Genomic DNA, 17,788 nt, shown 5'->3' on the forward strand with positions numbered 1-17,788 from the left:
CACACTGACACCAGGGAGTGCACCAGATGGTGCACGTTTGATTAACCAGAATATTTGATTAACTGGCTCCCCCCATTCCTAGGGGATGCCAGATAACGGAGCTTTTACCGTACCTCTCTCCTGCTCTTTTAATAGGTAGAGGCCTTCAGGGATGTCAGTCTATTACCTCTAGGACTCAGTTCACTTGGTATATCTTCACACAGTTGTGGCAAAAAAAAAAAAATCTTAATTATAATAACTGTAATAGATTTTAATAGAGTATAAAAGACAACATGGCAAAGCTCTTGGGTTAATTGAGAAAATTGTCTTGTGTGAGTAGAAGACGGTCATTTTTCTGAGTGATGTCATTTGTTAACCTTCCCATACTCAAAACACATCCAATACCATAGGAGAAGGAAGTAACTTATTTTTTTTTCTTTTTTTAGAAATATGAAAGAGAATAAATGCCAGACTAAGGAGAGGGAGAGGGGTCAATAGCTTTCCTGACTTATCCAGTTTTATGCAAGGATGAAACTTTGATTCTCCTTTACCAATCCAAGTCAAGAGGAATTTTGCCATTGATTTCAACAGAGCCAGATTCTTACTCCCTTCCATCCTGTGCTCAGGGGAAATTGAACAAAAAATGCTGCCTTAATATTGAGTTTGATCGTCTTGTTTATGTTGTAAACAAGGGCCAACTGTATCAAGGGCCTGTGGAATTGTAAGCATAAGACAAATGGGTAAAGGAGAATCAAGCTGCTTTAATGGAATTGTGTTACCGAATCAACACAACTACAGAGCATAAGTAGCTACCCTTATCTTTTTATTTCAGGCATCCTCCCACCAATGCTCTTTTACACTATATTGGTTTCTTAGCTCATTTTCTATTGTCACACAGTCTTTGAAAAGATCAAGATCCTTTGGGGAGATAGCCTGTGCTGTGGTTAGGGTGAAGGTACATTTTTTTTTATCGTTTCACAGAAATGACTTGTTCAGATGGACTTTCCTGCCACAGCAAATATGTGGCTAGCACAGAAGCAGACACATTTAAAAAAAAAATGTCATCACATAGACACAGGTTGTTAGGAGGTGGTATAGGACTGTGTTGCTGCAGTGACTTGCTGCAGCACTGCAGAAGAGAAGCATACATTCCTCCATAGAGCTAGTCAGAACATTCCCCTATGGAGTCATTCATAGTAACTCTAGCCCAGGAATACAATGGATGGTCTCTACTGTTAGACTGGCATGTTACAAGCTAGTCTGCCATACCACATGCCCAGGCCACAGGAAATGTGCTTCTTTTCTAAAATAACCGTCATTCTCCAACCATCCTTGCCGCAGTCCCCACTATTTCAGCAGAAAGATGAGTTATTAAAACCGGGTCCTTGAGGCTAGTGATGAGGTTTGTGCTCCACAATGGGTCTTGTCCAGTCCTCCTTTATTCAGAGGCATTTCGCCATGGAGGTTAGCAAAGAAAGGAACAGGAACAGAAGTGGAGATTATGTAAGCCCACTTCCAGAACTAGTCTGACTAGTGTTCTTGTGAACAGGAAACAGACATTATAATTCCATTTGCAAATAGCAGTTAATTGAAAGTCCAGTAGGAATCCATAGCGATACACTGCTCCTTGTGATATATGAGTGTTTTTGCAGAGTTGAAGGACACACAACCAGCTAATCAAACACTGATAAGTGAGTCTGTGTGTAGACATTTTCCATGTCCTGGAGCCAAACCATACAGAACAAACAGCACGGAGGTCATTCTTACATCTCGTGTTCATAGGAAAAGAAAGCAATTTAAAAAACATGCCAGGCTTTATAGCAGCAGTAAACAACAGCCTAACAAGTGCGAGAGGTCTGCTCCTCACCCATATAGTCCTTTCTTGCACATACTGTATAAATGAATTGGCAAAGAATATGGAAGTGCCTGTAATAGGTCGTTGACACAGTTGAAGATCAGATCCTTTGCTGCAATATGGTTCCATAGAAGCTGGTGATAGAGGCAGCAACATTGCTCTGTTGAGGGCTTTTTTTGTTTATTTGTTCTAACAAAAAATAGACCTGTGATCAAAATGAAAGTTTAATTTGCATCCAGACTTTCAGTTAGGGTGAAATTTTAAATTTTGGTGAAAAGCTTGAAATCTGAAATGGTTTCATTTATTAGAAACTAAAGACATTTTAGATTTCATCCTTTTTGTTTGGTTTGATTTTGTTCTGTGTTTTAATTAAAAGTTCAAAAATGTTTATGGAAACTTATAGAAAAATACTTTCATTCCCCCCACCTGTATAAATGACCTATTAAGATATTTTAGTTGATGGACCTATGCCAGCTTTCATTGTGAAAGTCAACCAACTTATCCTTTATGCTGAAAAAAAATCATTTGGAATTAAAAGGAAGAAAAAACACAACTCATGGGAAGAGATGAGTGTTGTTTCAATAGCAGATATATGTCTAGTAGATTAATATGCCTCAATCCATTCTTGTCAAGGGCCTACACTGCATGTTACCTCTTCCAATAATGTAATTTCGTATTTTGAAGTGTCAAATTTGTATTTGCTACTTGGACCACTGTCATATAAACACATTATGGAATTAGAAGAACTCAGCTTAATGTTGGTTTCACTTTGCTTGGAAGTATGTTTTGCTGCTGCCCAGTCTTCTGACCCTGTTTGCATTATGTTCCTTGTGATAGATTACTTTATATCTTTCATTGAACCTGTTCTGTTTGGGAAAAAATTTGAAGTGATGGTGAAAGACCTAATAAAAATGTATCTTCCTGGATATGTTGCTACTGTTAATGACCTGACATCTAGAAAAACAAACGTTACTGCTACAAGTAGTGGCTGGAAGTCAGTGACATGTTTGAAATGCATTGGGTGGCTCCTGGCTAGACTCCCTAGTGGATATACACTCATATCCTTTACACTGTAAATCACCACTCAGGACTCTTAGTGAAAAGGGCAGGAATTGTGAAGGGTAGGGACTCTGAAATATTTTTTCACTTTTGGAGGCATGTCAGGGATGAGGTATGCTTGGGGACAGTGTTGGAAAAGGTAGCCCTGTAGAAGATTTTGTTCTCCCACCTTGCCAAGTCAGCATTCCTTGCCTATATTAAAATATATATATTTTTAGAGCAGTGTTATAATTTCCTCTTTCTCTAGCTTAAAATAAGACAGAGGGAGATTTTTTTTTACATTGCCATACATTGAACGTTATTTAATTGCTGAGATGCTCCTGATTTCCTTCTAAAAAATAATTAACTGCCTTAAACTGATTCTTTTAAATCAACCCATACTGTCCCCAACAATAAGAAATCCATTCCAAGCAGCTAGTATTAGGGGACAAGGATTTTGCAGGGTATGCCTGGGAGAGCACTTAAATTTTACCCAAACAAGGGTTGCACTAACACCTTACAAGGAGCCCAGGAAAGGAGACTTCCACCCAAACATGGGCAGGCAATGTCTTTTTGGACTTGTGGGCAAGGAACATTGAGATCCACAGATTTTCCTGAAAATTAAACCAAGACTGTGTGGATCAAGTGGAGCCTACGTGCTTGGGTTATAGTCTTGTCAGGCTCAGTTCTGTCTTCAGGTGCAAAATTTTTCTCCATTTTGTTTTAATACTTCCTTCCTTCCTACAAGTTCCCCATGTGGCCTTTGGTTGGGAAAAGTTTGGATGCTCCCTGAATTTGGTGCAATACTCTCATTTTATTCCAATCTAGATTAGGTGGGGGAGATCTTCAGGGTCAGTGATGGGCTTCTGCACACACACTGCCCAAAGCTCTTGGTAGCACTTCACAGTTATGCTTTCTGTGTGGCTCAGTTTCATGGATTCCCATCCAGAGACAAATAAGGAATGGAGTATGGGGCTCCTGTATCACTTCTACCAAAGGTTTTTTTTAAAGAAATCTACCCTACTTTGGATTCTTTAGTGCTGACCTATCCCTTGCCTTTGGTGGTGTCTGTTTTATTGTCCAGGTGCATTTACAAGCTAGGCCTAGAAATTACACACAAACCCAAGCAATACTTATGTGTTCGGAAAGTGATGCAAGACCATAACAACAGAAGTTCAGTGCTCATAAACTACTTTCAAAATGGCCAAAATGAGTTTAAGATTAATCTGGAGGGATGTAGTGTCAGATTTAACTAATTTAGATTAAATTGGATTATTGAATTTCTGTCCCAGATCCCCTCCAGATTCAAGTTAACTCACAGTCCCTCAGTATTCCTCGCAACCCCCTCTCACAGGGTGGGCAAGCTAGTCTTGGCTCAAACTGTCTGCCCCAGCTGAGCAGGGAGGTATGCTCTAGCACCCCCCAGCTTCTGATGAGAGTCACTGCAAGCATGTGGCTGCATTTCTGGAATCAAAAATGAAGGTTCACATGGTTATCAGTTTATTCTATGGAGTTTAGACTAACCTGTGAAGACTGAATCAGTTCAGCCTCAGGCTTTTTGGCTGTCTCTACTTAGCAATGAAGACTGGGAACTGTTAAGAGTAATACTGAACGAAAACTGAAGAAATACTTGTTTAATTCTAAAGAGGTGTTTTGGTCCTCATGGGTACTTTAGACACTTTGGAGGGATACAAAACAGGAGAGTTGTGGTTGTGGAATGCTTTTGGTGTATCAAAATCTGGCCAAATGGTTGGGTTTTTTTACTCTTGTAATGATGTAAATAAGAAATAATGCAACTGAAACCAAGCAAATGACTCTGATATAAAGGCAATGTCAAGACTTCAGTGAGGCCTGCTGGTTTTGCTCCCATTGATTTGTTTCCTCCTTTTGAGTGTATTGCACTTATGTCAGCCTGCTGTATGCATAGCAAAGGATCCAAGGAAAAAATACTGAGCAATCTAAGGATAAACACTGCTTCTTTTTGTGCATTGTCCACTAGTCTGACTGTGCAGTATGTATGTGCTAACGGGAAATTATTTGGAAAGAAGAGTTTCCTGGATTTTCAGTTTGCTTTATCTCTAGTGTTAAACAAGCAGTGGTTTAAAGTAAACCCTGCTGAAGTTTACAGAAGTTAGGTGTCATGAGCTAGTATGTTACTGCATTATAGATGCTTAAAGGGGAACTTGTGAGAAAGTGAGGGCACAGGAAGTAGGAAAGCAGTTATTCTCAGAAACAAAGCCAACCTTACTAGTGCCCAAAAGAAATTCAGAGGTCAAGCCAATTAAAAAAAAATACAACAGCAACACAGGACTGGGTGCTGTATAATTGAGCAGGATGTTCATGGTGGTCCAGCTCTGCAACAGAACGACACTAATTCAGGGCTCTGTGTCCACAGACAATAAGACAGGGATTGTTCTTTCTCTGTACAGGAGAAAGGTATTAGTGAAGGGGTTGATTACTGGACGGAAATTACTTTCTTAGTTTAGAAGCTCCTTGGGACGAGCAGTGTGGCAGGAACTCATTCCAGTCATCAAGTCATAGTTTTAAAAGTGGCATTTGTTGCTTTTCCTTTGTAACTTGAGGAATGGTATTGAGGAGGGAAAAATAAAAGAATGCTTATCTGATCATTGGCTGTGAAAGCTATTTATTTCCTAAATGAATCCTTCAGAATTAACAGCCTGATTTTTATTTTATTTTTTTCCCCTAAAGATACAGAATGCTCACGACTCCAATGAATTGCAATTAGATCAATGAAAATTAAATTGAGATGGGATATTGTTCTGAAAGATATGCTCTGACGTGAGCAGAGGTTATCAGCTTGTTGCTTAAATCAGGAGGTGAAGGTAATGCCACTAACTCTTGCAATATTGGTGGTGAAGGGAATTTTTTTTTAATGTCTAGGTTGCTAGAGTATAAAGATCACAAGAGGATCTCAGTTTTCATTTTTTTTTTAAACTGCCTAACCCTTGTGGCTTTAGAAAGAGCTGAACAATGTGACTTGAGGGAAACCTGAAAGACTCAGAAAGCAACTAAAAAGGCCCCTATGGTTGGTTTGAAAAAAAAAAAAAAAAAAGAAGCCCAAAACCTGATGATGACATTTTAGGCAAGACACATGACTGGAGGGGTGGGGGAGGAGGGTTAGTTAATATGCTTAAAAAATTAAATTAAATTAAATGGTTGAAGATACTGTAGAATTTTCTGCCACTGCTGAAACTTCCTTAGCATGACAAAGGGTTTTTGAACCTGAAAGCTTGCTTAATAACTTTTCTCCAACTATTTGGGTTGGTCTAATAAAAGATATCAAATTCACCCAAGAAACCTTGTCTGCCTATGTCCTTAGACCAACACGGCTACAACCTAAACCCCTGCCACCTGTGTCACACTCCCTTTACTTTGCAGGCTGGATCTGGCCTGTGGAGCCATGTAATTTGACCTGCAGGGCTCCTAGAAGAAGGGCCAGGAATTTGGGAGGCAGAGTAAGAGGGGGTGGGGTCCACCGACAAAACCCACAGTACCACAGCCTCCTTGGGGATATGTTTTGGTGAGGGTGGGGGAGGGCGAGTGAGGGCTGCATTTGCCTTCCTGGCTCCTGGATGTTACTTTGTCCAGATCCAGCTCCCACAAAGTCCTGTGGTTGGGTGGGTTTGATGTGCCTTCCCCAGGGGATCACAGTGGATCCTTCCAGACATAGTGCTGGGCATCCAACCTGTCTGAAAACTGGTTTGCAAAGAGGATTAGGCAGCTTGTAAGAAACCTCAGAGGTCCATATCCTTAGCTAGTGTTGGTTAGATCCATGTCAACTTACTCTGACTGATGACAGGGCCCATAAGTGGCGGGAGGAAATATTATTTGGAGGGGCTGAGCATTGCGGGGTGCGCCTGCCTGACCCCTGCCCCTCTCTCCCACAGGGCCGTTGTGGGGGCCAGCGCACACTGGTGCTGTTTGCATGGTGGTGTGGAGCATGTGGCGGGGGCACTGGGCTAAGCACTGCAGCAGTGGGGCACGGCGGTTATGCTGTCCCAGAAGCCATAAAATTAGTTTGGGGAGGTTAGGCACTATTAGACTTGGCCTTCTGCTGCCTACAACAGGGTCCATTTATATGTAGCCCAGTGTTTGCCGTGATATTGGGACCAGACAGTGGGAAGCCAAGTCTCTGCTGGATGGTTTTAGTCTGGGAGGGGCATGATCTGATTTTTCAAGCTGCCAGTAAGTTTTCTTTATTAGGTAAATGGTTAGAGCAATTTTTCACTTTTGTGGAATGTGAATGTGGAATCATTTTAAGGTATCCATCCAATAATATGTAGCATGCCACAGTTTTAATCTTTTGTTGTTACAAGTGTTTGCAAGGTATCAGAATGCCTGAGAAATTGAGATGCAAAAATCTAGGACTCTTGGTTCCAAAATGATACCTTTCATTAGACCAACTGAGAAATTCCAAAAATATTATTTTTCTACAAGCTTTCGGGCTCATGCTCCCTTCATCAGGCTCAGGGAAAGTTCAAGATGGTAAAAAGTCTCCATATGTAGTAAATAAACTTTATTTTTGCACAGAGGAAGCAGAAGCTGGAAAACTGTCCCTCTAGGTCCATGAGAGTCTCTTTGTGATCTTGCTCTTTGTTGTGTAGATCGAGCAGGATTTCTTCCCTGGTGGTGTCAGGTGGCAGGCAGGGAAGTGTAGAAATCTTTCTTCTTGTTCAGCAATGAAGTTTGTAATCCAAAATTGGCTAAAATTTGGCATCTTCCCTGTTTCAGGGATGTATGTGGTAGCTTCTGCTTCCTCCGTGCAAAAATGAAATTTATTTCCTACATATGGGAACTTTTTACCATCTTGAACTTTCCCTGAGCCTGATGAAGGGCACCATGAGCCCAAAAGCTTGCAGAAAAAGATTTTTTTTTCAATTTCTCAGTTGGTCTAATAAGAAGTATCATTTTGGAACCAAGAGTACCTCTAGATTTTTGCATTTCTTTTTGTCTCAGACCAACACAACTACCACATACATCCTAGAGACACTGAGATGAACAGCACCAGATGTGCTGGTTGCTCTAACTGTTAAGGGTTTTGATGCTTCCATTAATTTAATTTTCTGCTGCATTGATGAAGCCAGGTGCCTTTTGCTTGCTGCGTAGTTAGCACGTATGATATTTACAAAAGGTGGAGCCCTTGTGATGTGCATGATTCTGTTTTATGGAGTAGAAATATTTAGAAAGTAGGATGGTGTTCTAAAGATGACCTGTCCTTCATATGTCGAAAGGTAAATAACATTGTCAAGCATAAGTTGTTTCCTTTTCTCCCACCCGTGTTTATCTGTTTTTATATTTCAGTTCCTTTGCACACCATTGGCTCTTCATTGGCAAAATAGTATTTTGCTCTTTAAGCAAGTCTAGAGAACCCTTATACAAATCACAGGACTTGAAGTTCTTATTCCAACAAGGGATTTGAACCATAAGGTCTTATTTTGATCACCTTTATCCTAGTGTCAATTGGAAGCAGCTCTGTTGAGGTCAATAAGAATTTTGGCAGTAGAAAAGCAGTAGGGTGGGAGAATCGTGCTCATGTCCTTTACACCATATTCCCCTACAGTTTTGTTTCTTGGCCACTTGAAGTCCCATTGCAAAGATCTCCCCAAATTCTGTCTTGTCAGACAGACTACATCATCTGAAAATTCTGTGACCTTTGTTTCCCTAGAACAGTGATTCTCAACCAGGGTGCCCTGAGATCCTTTCAAGGGTGCTATGGGGTGCCACTCAATGTTAGCATTGCTTGCAAGTCTGCAAGCCATTTTTGAAAATCCTGCCAGGGATTTGTTTGCAACTTAAGTACCTGGTGAAGCATGGCCCTTCATGGTTAAGATGAGTAGTCAGAAACAGAACTGGCACGAAGTAGAACACCCCTGCAACATTAACTGCTGTGAAGAACTGTACTTTCAAGCCACTCTCGCACAAGTTGGCTGAAGGTTACTGTTGTGTCATTGTGGCAGGGCACCTTTGGTGCCTGCCACTTTAAGAGGCTTGAACAGGCTGTGGAGCAGCTGGCAGGCGTGGTGCAGCTTAATGAGGCAGTCACATGACCACAAGAGGGCTTCTGGATTGGAGGATGGGACTGAGCAGTCTCAGTATAAACCCAGGCCCTCCTGGGCAGTTGCTACAGGGAGCGGGAGGGATAACACGTGCTGGCTGGCGCTGCTCCCCCTCCCAGAACACCTGGCGGCTCTGGGTAGGATCTATGGGGATGGAGGAGGTTCCAGATCCTGGGGAATGACCTAAAACTATACCCTGAAGGGGTAGGATGGTGTGGTGGAGCTGCTTGTGGCCCCAGGAAATGCTACACCAGTGCCTCCCTAGTGAAAGGCAAGGATGGGGCACCATATAGCCTCAGCCCCCACAACCTGGTGGATTACCCAGTAGAGGGGACAGGCAAGGGGTCCAGGCATGTCATCAGACCTGAGACTCAAGGGACATAAGGCCAAGAGCCCCAGTGAGGGGGCGGAGTAGTGGACGCAGTGTCACAGTCATACAAAGGCTCATGTTCTGCATAGTGACCAGTCAGAACTGGGAAACCAAATGAAGCAGCCCTCTAGGTTGCGTGGCTTTGAGTGATTACTGAACAATGCAATGAGGAGAAATGCTGTACACTCTCTCTAGCCTGTTTCATTTAAGGGACAGACATCCATGGGATACATAAGCCACAGGTCTTCCTTAGATTTCCCCATTGATCCCAAGTAGAGGCCACTGCTGCATTCTTATTTTAGTGACCTGTGCTATGCTACTCCCTATGCTACTGCTGTTCTTGAGGTTCCAGTAACTCTTTTGGCTTTAGGTGAGTCGCTCCTGGTTTATATCAATCAATGTGAGCTCAGAATTGGGCCCTATTCTCTTTTTATTTTGCATTTCTGAAAAAAAACAACCCTGTTTACTTAAAGGAAATCAAGCAGGTGTGAGCCTGCTATGGTTTGGCATAGTTGTTTTCTAAATGTAGCTTTCTGCAAGTCTTCTTTTTGCACAGATGCTTCGTGTAGAGTATGGTCTTGATACAGAGGATACTGTTTGTATGGGAACACTTACGTGGTTTTATCATATTTATTCTGCCTCCAAACCTTTGAAAATGAATACTTGCTATGTGTTACAAAATATATGCTTTCCCAGAGGCTGTCAAAAAGGTTTTCCTTTTTCCATATCCAAAAATATCAACTCAACATACAAAGAAAATGGATACTCTAGTTCTTATTCTTATAGTGAATTAGAAAAATTCAAAATTCCATAAATACCCTTTTCTTGCTCCTTTTCGGTTCCATGCATCTTATTTGAACAAAGTATTCACTGACTCCATCAGCTTTTTCTGACCTTTTCTATGAATACACCATATTCCAAAAAGCTTAAATGACTACACACAAACTACAGTCTTGGCATTAAATAATAAAAGGCAGCAAAAATACCAAGTGACTACTTGTAGTGACTATAATTTATTCTTCCTTTTTTATTTGCCCATACTTTTCATGCCTTCTTGTTCATGTCAATTAATTGTCTACATTTCTTATTAAATTAGCTAATTTTTCTGTGAGAGTCTTTTTAGTCTTAGACTTTCCTTTCCTCATTCGGAATCCTATTTGCAGTGTTATCTAGTCCAGTCTATTAAAGGAATAGATCATGCATTTTCAAAAAGCTTTTTTCTTCTCCTATGCTTCACTGGCTAATTAAAGAGGTGGTTGCTAAGAGATGACAGAAAGCATCGTTGAGAGCCTGTGATGTACTCTTTTTTCTTACCTTCGATGTACAGGTTTTGGATCAGAATTTGAGAGTGAATGGGATGGCGGCATCCTAAAATACTTCTGTGACCAGACCTGCAAGGGACAGAATGGAGGGTGGCTGTGCCGGTCCTCAGTCACCAGGCGGTGTGGCCTGGAGTGGTACAGGAGGCCAAGACCCAGGACAACTAGATATGTTGGAGAAAGCACATGAGTTCTTTCAGACTTGTGATGTGGAGGGCAAAGGCTTCATCACTCGTCATGACATGCAGGTAAAGCAAAGCTGGCTGAGTAAAATGATGCAATGCAAAATTCCTAGGCTCCTAAAAGAGTTAATAAGGTGAGATCTGGTAACTTAAAAACTTAAGAAAAGATAAGCTAAAGAATAAGATATGTAATGTAAAAAGAATAATAATAATGTTGTGGAACTAAGGGATGAATTTTTGTACTTTTCCCCTATACAAACCAGCAATTAAAATAGAAACAGAAAGAAAATATACTGTTTAAAAAATTCAAGGGAACTGAGACACTTTTGACTTAAAATGGGACATCTCCATCTCCTTCACTGGAATTACTTATACTATACCCTAGAATCAAGAATATATTTTGTTCATCTATTTTTCTCATACACTTGTTTTTTTTAACAAGTCACCTAACCCCAAACTATTGTTTTTGCTTTTCCATCACCATTGTACCCTACTTAGTACAAACAAATAACATTATGTTGTTTATGGCCATGGATTCTAGTGTTAAGCAAATGTTTTGTTGAAGTATTTTTAAATTTAAGGGACTTGACTCTGATCTTTTTAAAGTATGTGGCAAAAGTGTGTTGTACTTCACTGAGAACAGGATCAGGCCCATATTGTAGAGTTACTTATTAAGATGGATGTTCAATCCATAATTTTATGGAAACTAGCATCCTATGCAGTGGATTTCTTCAGTAGCTCACATCTGACATGCAGGGTATTGCTTGGGTGTATTAATCAGTTTTTACTTCAGTGTTAATAGATGACAAAAAATGAAAGTATCAGTTCATCTCCAAATTTTAAGAGCTAAAATGGCTTAAACAAAATTTTAGGAACACTTCAAATCTTCAAGCTCAAAGATGTTTAATTTGCCATGCTTTCCAACGCACAGGACTTGCCTATGTATAAAACACACTTCCCAAAAAAGGAACATAAAGTTATGGAAAGAGAGGTTTTTAATATAAATTTGATTTGAATTTTGGTCCAATTTTATTACAGTGATTCAATAATATTTGTAATACAAGATGCACTTTAATTTTAGGCATACATTTTCATGGGAAAAATGCATCTTCTACACAGGGAAAATATGAAAACAATAACAAAAATACAATTAAAACAATACATATTATATAAAAAACAAAATTTGATGCTAACATACTTGACTTATTACTAACTGCAGTTTTTTTGTTGCAGGCCAGTGTCCTTATGGATTTTTTACCTACCTGTTTTACTTACAGCTAGTGGAAATGTTAGAGCAGAGCTGTAGTTCTGATTACCCTCTGTATGCTCTCCTACTGGAGAAATTGAGCTCATAATAGAACTTTGTGGGATTGGACCCTTAGGCAGTTTCTTCTATCATCATCCTATTTTACTGTAGTATAAGAAGTAAATATAACTGAATCTGTAATACACATGAGGCTTTTCTTGTTTTTGAGTTTTACTAGTTGTTATCTGCATGGACATTTTAAGAGAGATTTATTTCCATTCAATTCTGTGTTTTTCTCTGAAAGGGAAAGCAGACCCCTGAGCTTGTAAGCTTTGGAAAGGGGTGATGCAAACCCTGTTTGAATTGCAAAGAGAAGAATGCAATATTTTTCTTTGATTTCACAATGTGAGCTACTGTTTCAGGGTGGTTTAGCAGTTTGAGCTTTCTCTGCGAGTAAATGTCCAATGTTAAAAATAAGAAAGAAAAGGTTTTGGGATTCAATAACCTGAGACCACTTGAAATGGTGTTGCTTTATGTTCCCTTTTGTTTCCAGCTAAGATGATTGAAGATTACATTTCAAAAACAACCCTTTTGCAAATACTGGGTTGATGCTCCCCTCTCTTAACAGGTGAGCAAATTGAGAGCAATTCTACCCATAACAGTGTAGTTACACAGGTGTAAAAACAAGGAGGGATTAGTCTCTTTCCCTTTGATTTTGTATTCTATCTGAAATGAAATGTTAAGCATTAAAAATATACAAGGCCTAGGAAACTAAAGTAGCAGTTCCAGCAACAGTATTAACTGAGACCCTTCAGCGAGCCTGGCCTGAAGTCAAAGGTAGTTTCTGAACATCCCATCCAAATGTACAGAGTAGGTGTAGTCTGCTGATCATTTATAGATTCAGACTAGGGGAACTTTGCTGTCATTAATTAAGATCTCATTAAAGTCAACGGAACGCAGATTTTTACCATATGTCCAAACCTGCGGGTCAGTTTCTGATCATGTTTGTATACTCAGCAATTCCCAAAACTTTTTTTCTTTGATTTCAGTGATGCTACTACATACTAAGCCATAACTGGGCTCAAAACCTCTCCCTAGACTTAAATCTGTTGCTCAATGCACTTAGCCATATTAAGTGAAAGACCTCTGATGCTCAGAGAGTAGCACTTCTATTTTTCTGAAACTAAGTAGAAAGGAATTCACTTGATTAACTTACCCAGGTTCACTCCCATGGTAGCTATTGGTATTTGGTATTTGACAGAATGATGATATTTTCTCCCTTGTTTTGAGCAGTTAGCCAAAATTGGGCGCCTTGCAGTGTTGTGTGTAAGTGAGACACTGCTCATGAGTCAAGCATGTTTCTGGGGCTTGTTCTGATGTATTTGCCCACAATGTGAACAAGGATTTCCTAAGCACAGTGGAAACAAGCAATTGCAGGCAATTTCCTTCCTCTGAAATCTGGTGTTCCACTCCAGAGATGTCTGGGCCCAGGTAGTTCTGTCTCTGTGCTGCTGCTATTGCTTATGGCCATTTTTACTTTGCTGGCTCAATCTCTCCTCCCTTTACAGCTCACAGTGAGTATTCTAGCCTAGCATTTCTCAAACCATGGGTTGCAACCCAAAAGTGGGTCACAAGAATATATGAGAGGGTCACAAACAAAACTGGATTAACAAACTTTAAAAATAGATTCTCCTTTAGAGGAGAAAAACCTTAGGAAAACCGTGGCTTTTCACTTGCAGGCTGGCACAGTTCCAGCCTGCCAGGGGCTTATAGAGGCTGCTTGGGCTCTCCCCTGTCCCACACACCCACCCCTTGCCCCCGCACAGTGGGGAGCGAGGGGCTGGGGCCTGGGGTTTGGGGGGGGTCAGTGGGTCGCGAGTGAGGGGCACTGGGTTGGGACTGGCTATCGATGTTAACATATGGGTCCTGGTACAAAAAATGTTGGGAACCACTGTTCTAGCCAATGTGTTTGCAGCCAGGGAAGCCCTTGTGAATACAATGGATTCACCTTTCTCTCTGCTAATGTCTGGACAGCTGTCCTTATTTTCTTCTATTAAGGACATTGTTCTGCATTTCTGTGGAGTCTTTTTATATGAGGAACAGAAAGTCATTTGAACAGTTAGGGAGAGATTCAGGCTTTTGTTTTTGTGCGTGTATTTACTTAAGAGGCAAGTTCTAATCTGTCAGGTGATCCTGTAAAAATGGTTTGGTGAGGTTCCATTGGTATTTGTCTCTGACAGTGCATGTCCCCTCCCTTCAAAGGTATGACTGTGAGTCATACAGACTTACCTGAGCTAGCTTTATATGAGCTGGCTCAGGTACAAGTAATGGTGTGGCCACAGAAAGTAATGGTGTGGCCACAGGAGCACCAGTGTTATGCTGTAGACTACAAGACCTGCTGAAGACCCTGACTAGGTGATCTAGTCTCCACTGATCACTATACACATGCTCCAAGCTAGCTTTTACATGGCATACTCTTAATGATTCCAGGGTGGAAACACCAAGCAAAATGCTTACTTGCTTTTTAATTGCCAGCAGTGCATAGTAGGCCTAGTATTTGCATCCTGTCTGTGACCAAGGGGGTTTGAACCCCTTTTCCAGAAGAGCACCTTAAACACCATGCTTTAGGATATACTGAGGTAACTCATAGTCTCCCCTATTTACACTGTTTCTCCATAGGTGAAATCCATAAATATTTATTGAGCCAGACAGAGAATGAGACTGTATGTTAGTAGGGAGGGTGCTTGTGCCTGTTCTAGCGTACAGGCATTTAAGTATTTAATGGGCACATCTACACACAATGCTGACTGCACAGTAGTAATGAGCTACTACACAGTCAGCGTCACCTAAAAGCCATTCAGCGATGCTGCTGCACAGTAACGCTGGTTACTACGCAGTCATTTAGTACTTGTTTATATGAGTACTACATGAATCTGCAGGTAATGATTGTGTAGTCAGTCGCCGAATCTACATGAGACACTGTGTATTTAGGCATTTAATATGAAGTGGAACATCAACAGGAAAGACTGAGATTCATGCACCCTCCTCCCTACAGGTAACCTGTGACCTAGTGATTAGGGAGGCCACTTCCTTTTGTTGCTGATATGAGTTCAGATTCCCCCTCAGGCATGGGAACGTTTTGAGCCTGAGTCTCCCGCTTCCTTGTTGAGTGTTCTGACCACTAATCTGTTGCATAAAAAGAACTGCTGCTTCCTCCCCTTGCAGTCTTGTGAATTGTAGCCTTTGGTGTTATTCTTATAACTGCCCCAAACTGAAATGCTTAGACAGTTCTGATATGATCTGGTTTATTAGGATGAACAGACCCTTTCATCAGGCAATTTTTTTGTTTGTTTTTCATTTCATTGAGAAAAATGGGAAAACATATTTCAGGATTGTTGTTATTATTAATGTTGTTTTTGTTGTTATTACTTTCATTGCTGCTGGTGTTCTTTTCAGTTTGTTGGCTAAACTGAAAAATCAGTTAGTGACATGGCTCTAGTAATGAAACAGCTTGATCTTGTCCTGTGGGAGACAAATTGAAGAAGAAAACAAGATATTTCACTTTACAAATTAAAGTAGCAACTGCTGTGTTAATACATTTAGAAATAAGATAAAATAATAACATTGAAAAATATATCATTAGATTCAAACAACATACAAGGCAGGCAAGGTTATTTGGGTAGATGTGATATCTTTGATTAGACCAACCAGATAGTTAGGCGTTGGGAGACTCTGCATATAAAGTTAAAAAGGATCAAATCAGATGATATAAAATAAAATGAAATGCAAACAAATTTAAAAAAAACCCCCAAATGATAGACCATAAAGAGCAATAATAATTAAATAAAAAAATTAGAAATGTCAACACTGACTTGTTTAATTTTGACATTTTCAAGATTTTTCCAGAATGCTTTGAAAATTCAACTGTTTCAAATGATGAAAGGATGAAAAAAGTAATTTAATAATATCCCATGAAATGGAAGTTGTGAATGTTGGCCAGTTTTAATAATGGCACTGTAGCAGGGAGCCATTCCCAGACCTGTCCGATGTTGGCCCGACCCTCTGTTTCTGGGCTAATCACCCACTTTTCTTTCCTGCCATGCCTTGATGGAAAAAATAATTATGATGTTACTCGGGATCCCAGCTGACTTCCTGCCTTTGGGCAGGGGGCTGGACTCAATGATCTTCCGAGGTCCCTTCCAGCCCTAATGTCTATGAAATCTATGAAATCAAGCAGGAGGCTGCCCATTTACTACCCCAACACCAGGGATCACTATCCACCACTCCAAACCTTCCCTACATAGTGGCCCATGCCTTGCAGATAGTATGTAAAGAATATCACCTTTCATTCTTATTTGGCCTTGCACAGCCTCTTGTCCCTTTCTAACGTTGGGCTCTCTGCAGCCCTGCCTCTGTGCCTTCTCTGGCGTAGAGCTCTCTACAGTCATATCTCTGCACCCTCCCTGGTGCTGGGCTCTCTGTAGCCCTATCTCCGTGCCCTCTCTGGCGCTGGGGTATACACCGCGATGTGCCCCTATGAGGCTTCTTCTTCCCCAGTTAGCCCCATCACAGTCCACCAGAGTAAAATACAACAAAAAACCCGAGCCCCTGGGCTATAACATAACACAACAATCCAGTTCTAACATTCTCTCAAAAAACCCCTAAACTTCCCCCTTAGCAATGATGCCTTCTCAGCCCTAAATACCTTCAGGGTTCCTAGAGGCCTAATATTCCATACAGGCAGCAAAACAGGCAACCAGACATCTGCACGGAACTTGTCTGCTTGAGCTCCTTCGCTCTTGGCTGCTGTCAGAGGACTGACTTCTGCCAGCCTCAGCCCTGGGACTTATATGTGCCCAGAGCCCTATCTCCTTCCGGTCAGCTGACTGGCCTGTGTGGTTGGGCTTTTAGCCCCTGCCCTTCTGGTACTTGGTGTTTCTAAAGACTTTGGTCTTAAAGGGGCCGCCCTGCCTCCTAGTGACAGGGCTAAGGTTCCCTGTTACAGGGATCAATCCTCATGATAACTTTTAGAGTTATAATTCATGTTGGTTTAATGTGAGACTTGAACTGTTTCATGTAAGGATGTCAACAACTGTGCCGAGTCGGCATAGAGAAGGCAGAGGAGTTTAGGCTGGGAGATGTAAAGGGAACCAATAGCAATCATATTTTTCTAAAGATTTGGTTTACCTCATCAAAATTAGTTTGCTGTGGGGGTAGTTTCCCCCTTCTAAGTTTAAAGTAATCTGCAATTGATACATAAAAGCCCCTCAGAGAAGAATAATCTATTAATGAAACTATGTTTTTCATACTTAAAAGAAAATGCTAAGAAGAAAGATAATCTGGAAAAACTGAAACATTTTATGTGAGAAACTTCTCCAGGTATTGACCTAGTGTTCTGAATTATTGGGGTTCTTGTTCTCCAGATTCTTCTCTAACACTTTTTTTGTAATGCATGCTGTACCTGAGGCATGGTTTCTCATTTCAGAGACTTCATGGGGAGTTGCCTCTTAGTCTAGAAGAGCTGGAGAAAGTTTTTGATACCCTGGATGCTGATGGCAATGGTTCACTTACCCCGGAGGAGTTCACTACAGGATTCAGTGAGTTTTGGAATGCAGATCCTTGTAAAGCTCTATGTGCTTTGTAAAGCTGTAATGCTTGGTACTTCACAGAGATAAGGAGACAATGTTCATAGTCTGAGGACCTTCTAGCTTAGTTCTGAGGC

At 40.8% G+C, this 17,788-nt stretch overlaps 1 protein-coding gene across 2 annotated transcripts in view; it reads left to right on the plus strand.

Annotated features, from left to right (window-relative positions):
* Positions 1-17,788, plus strand: part of CRACR2A (calcium release activated channel regulator 2A) — a 108,149-nt gene that overhangs the window by 9,258 nt on the left and 81,103 nt on the right. Inside the window, exons 2-3 of one of the 2 annotated variants that reach the window (XM_006265403.4) lie at positions 10,647-10,886; positions 17,552-17,663. In XM_006265403.4, the coding sequence (XP_006265465.1) occupies positions 10,725-10,886; positions 17,552-17,663 (274 nt within the window). In that variant the 5' untranslated portion in view covers positions 10,647-10,724. Of the gene's footprint in view, positions 1-10,646; positions 10,887-17,532; positions 17,664-17,788 lie in introns of those variants that run through there. The other variant, XM_019482177.2, reaches the window with a different exon arrangement.

Source organism: Alligator mississippiensis, chromosome 4, assembly GCF_030867095.1.
Source record: "Alligator mississippiensis isolate rAllMis1 chromosome 4, rAllMis1, whole genome shotgun sequence".
Lineage (NCBI taxonomy): Eukaryota > Metazoa > Chordata > Crocodylia > Alligatoridae > Alligator > Alligator mississippiensis.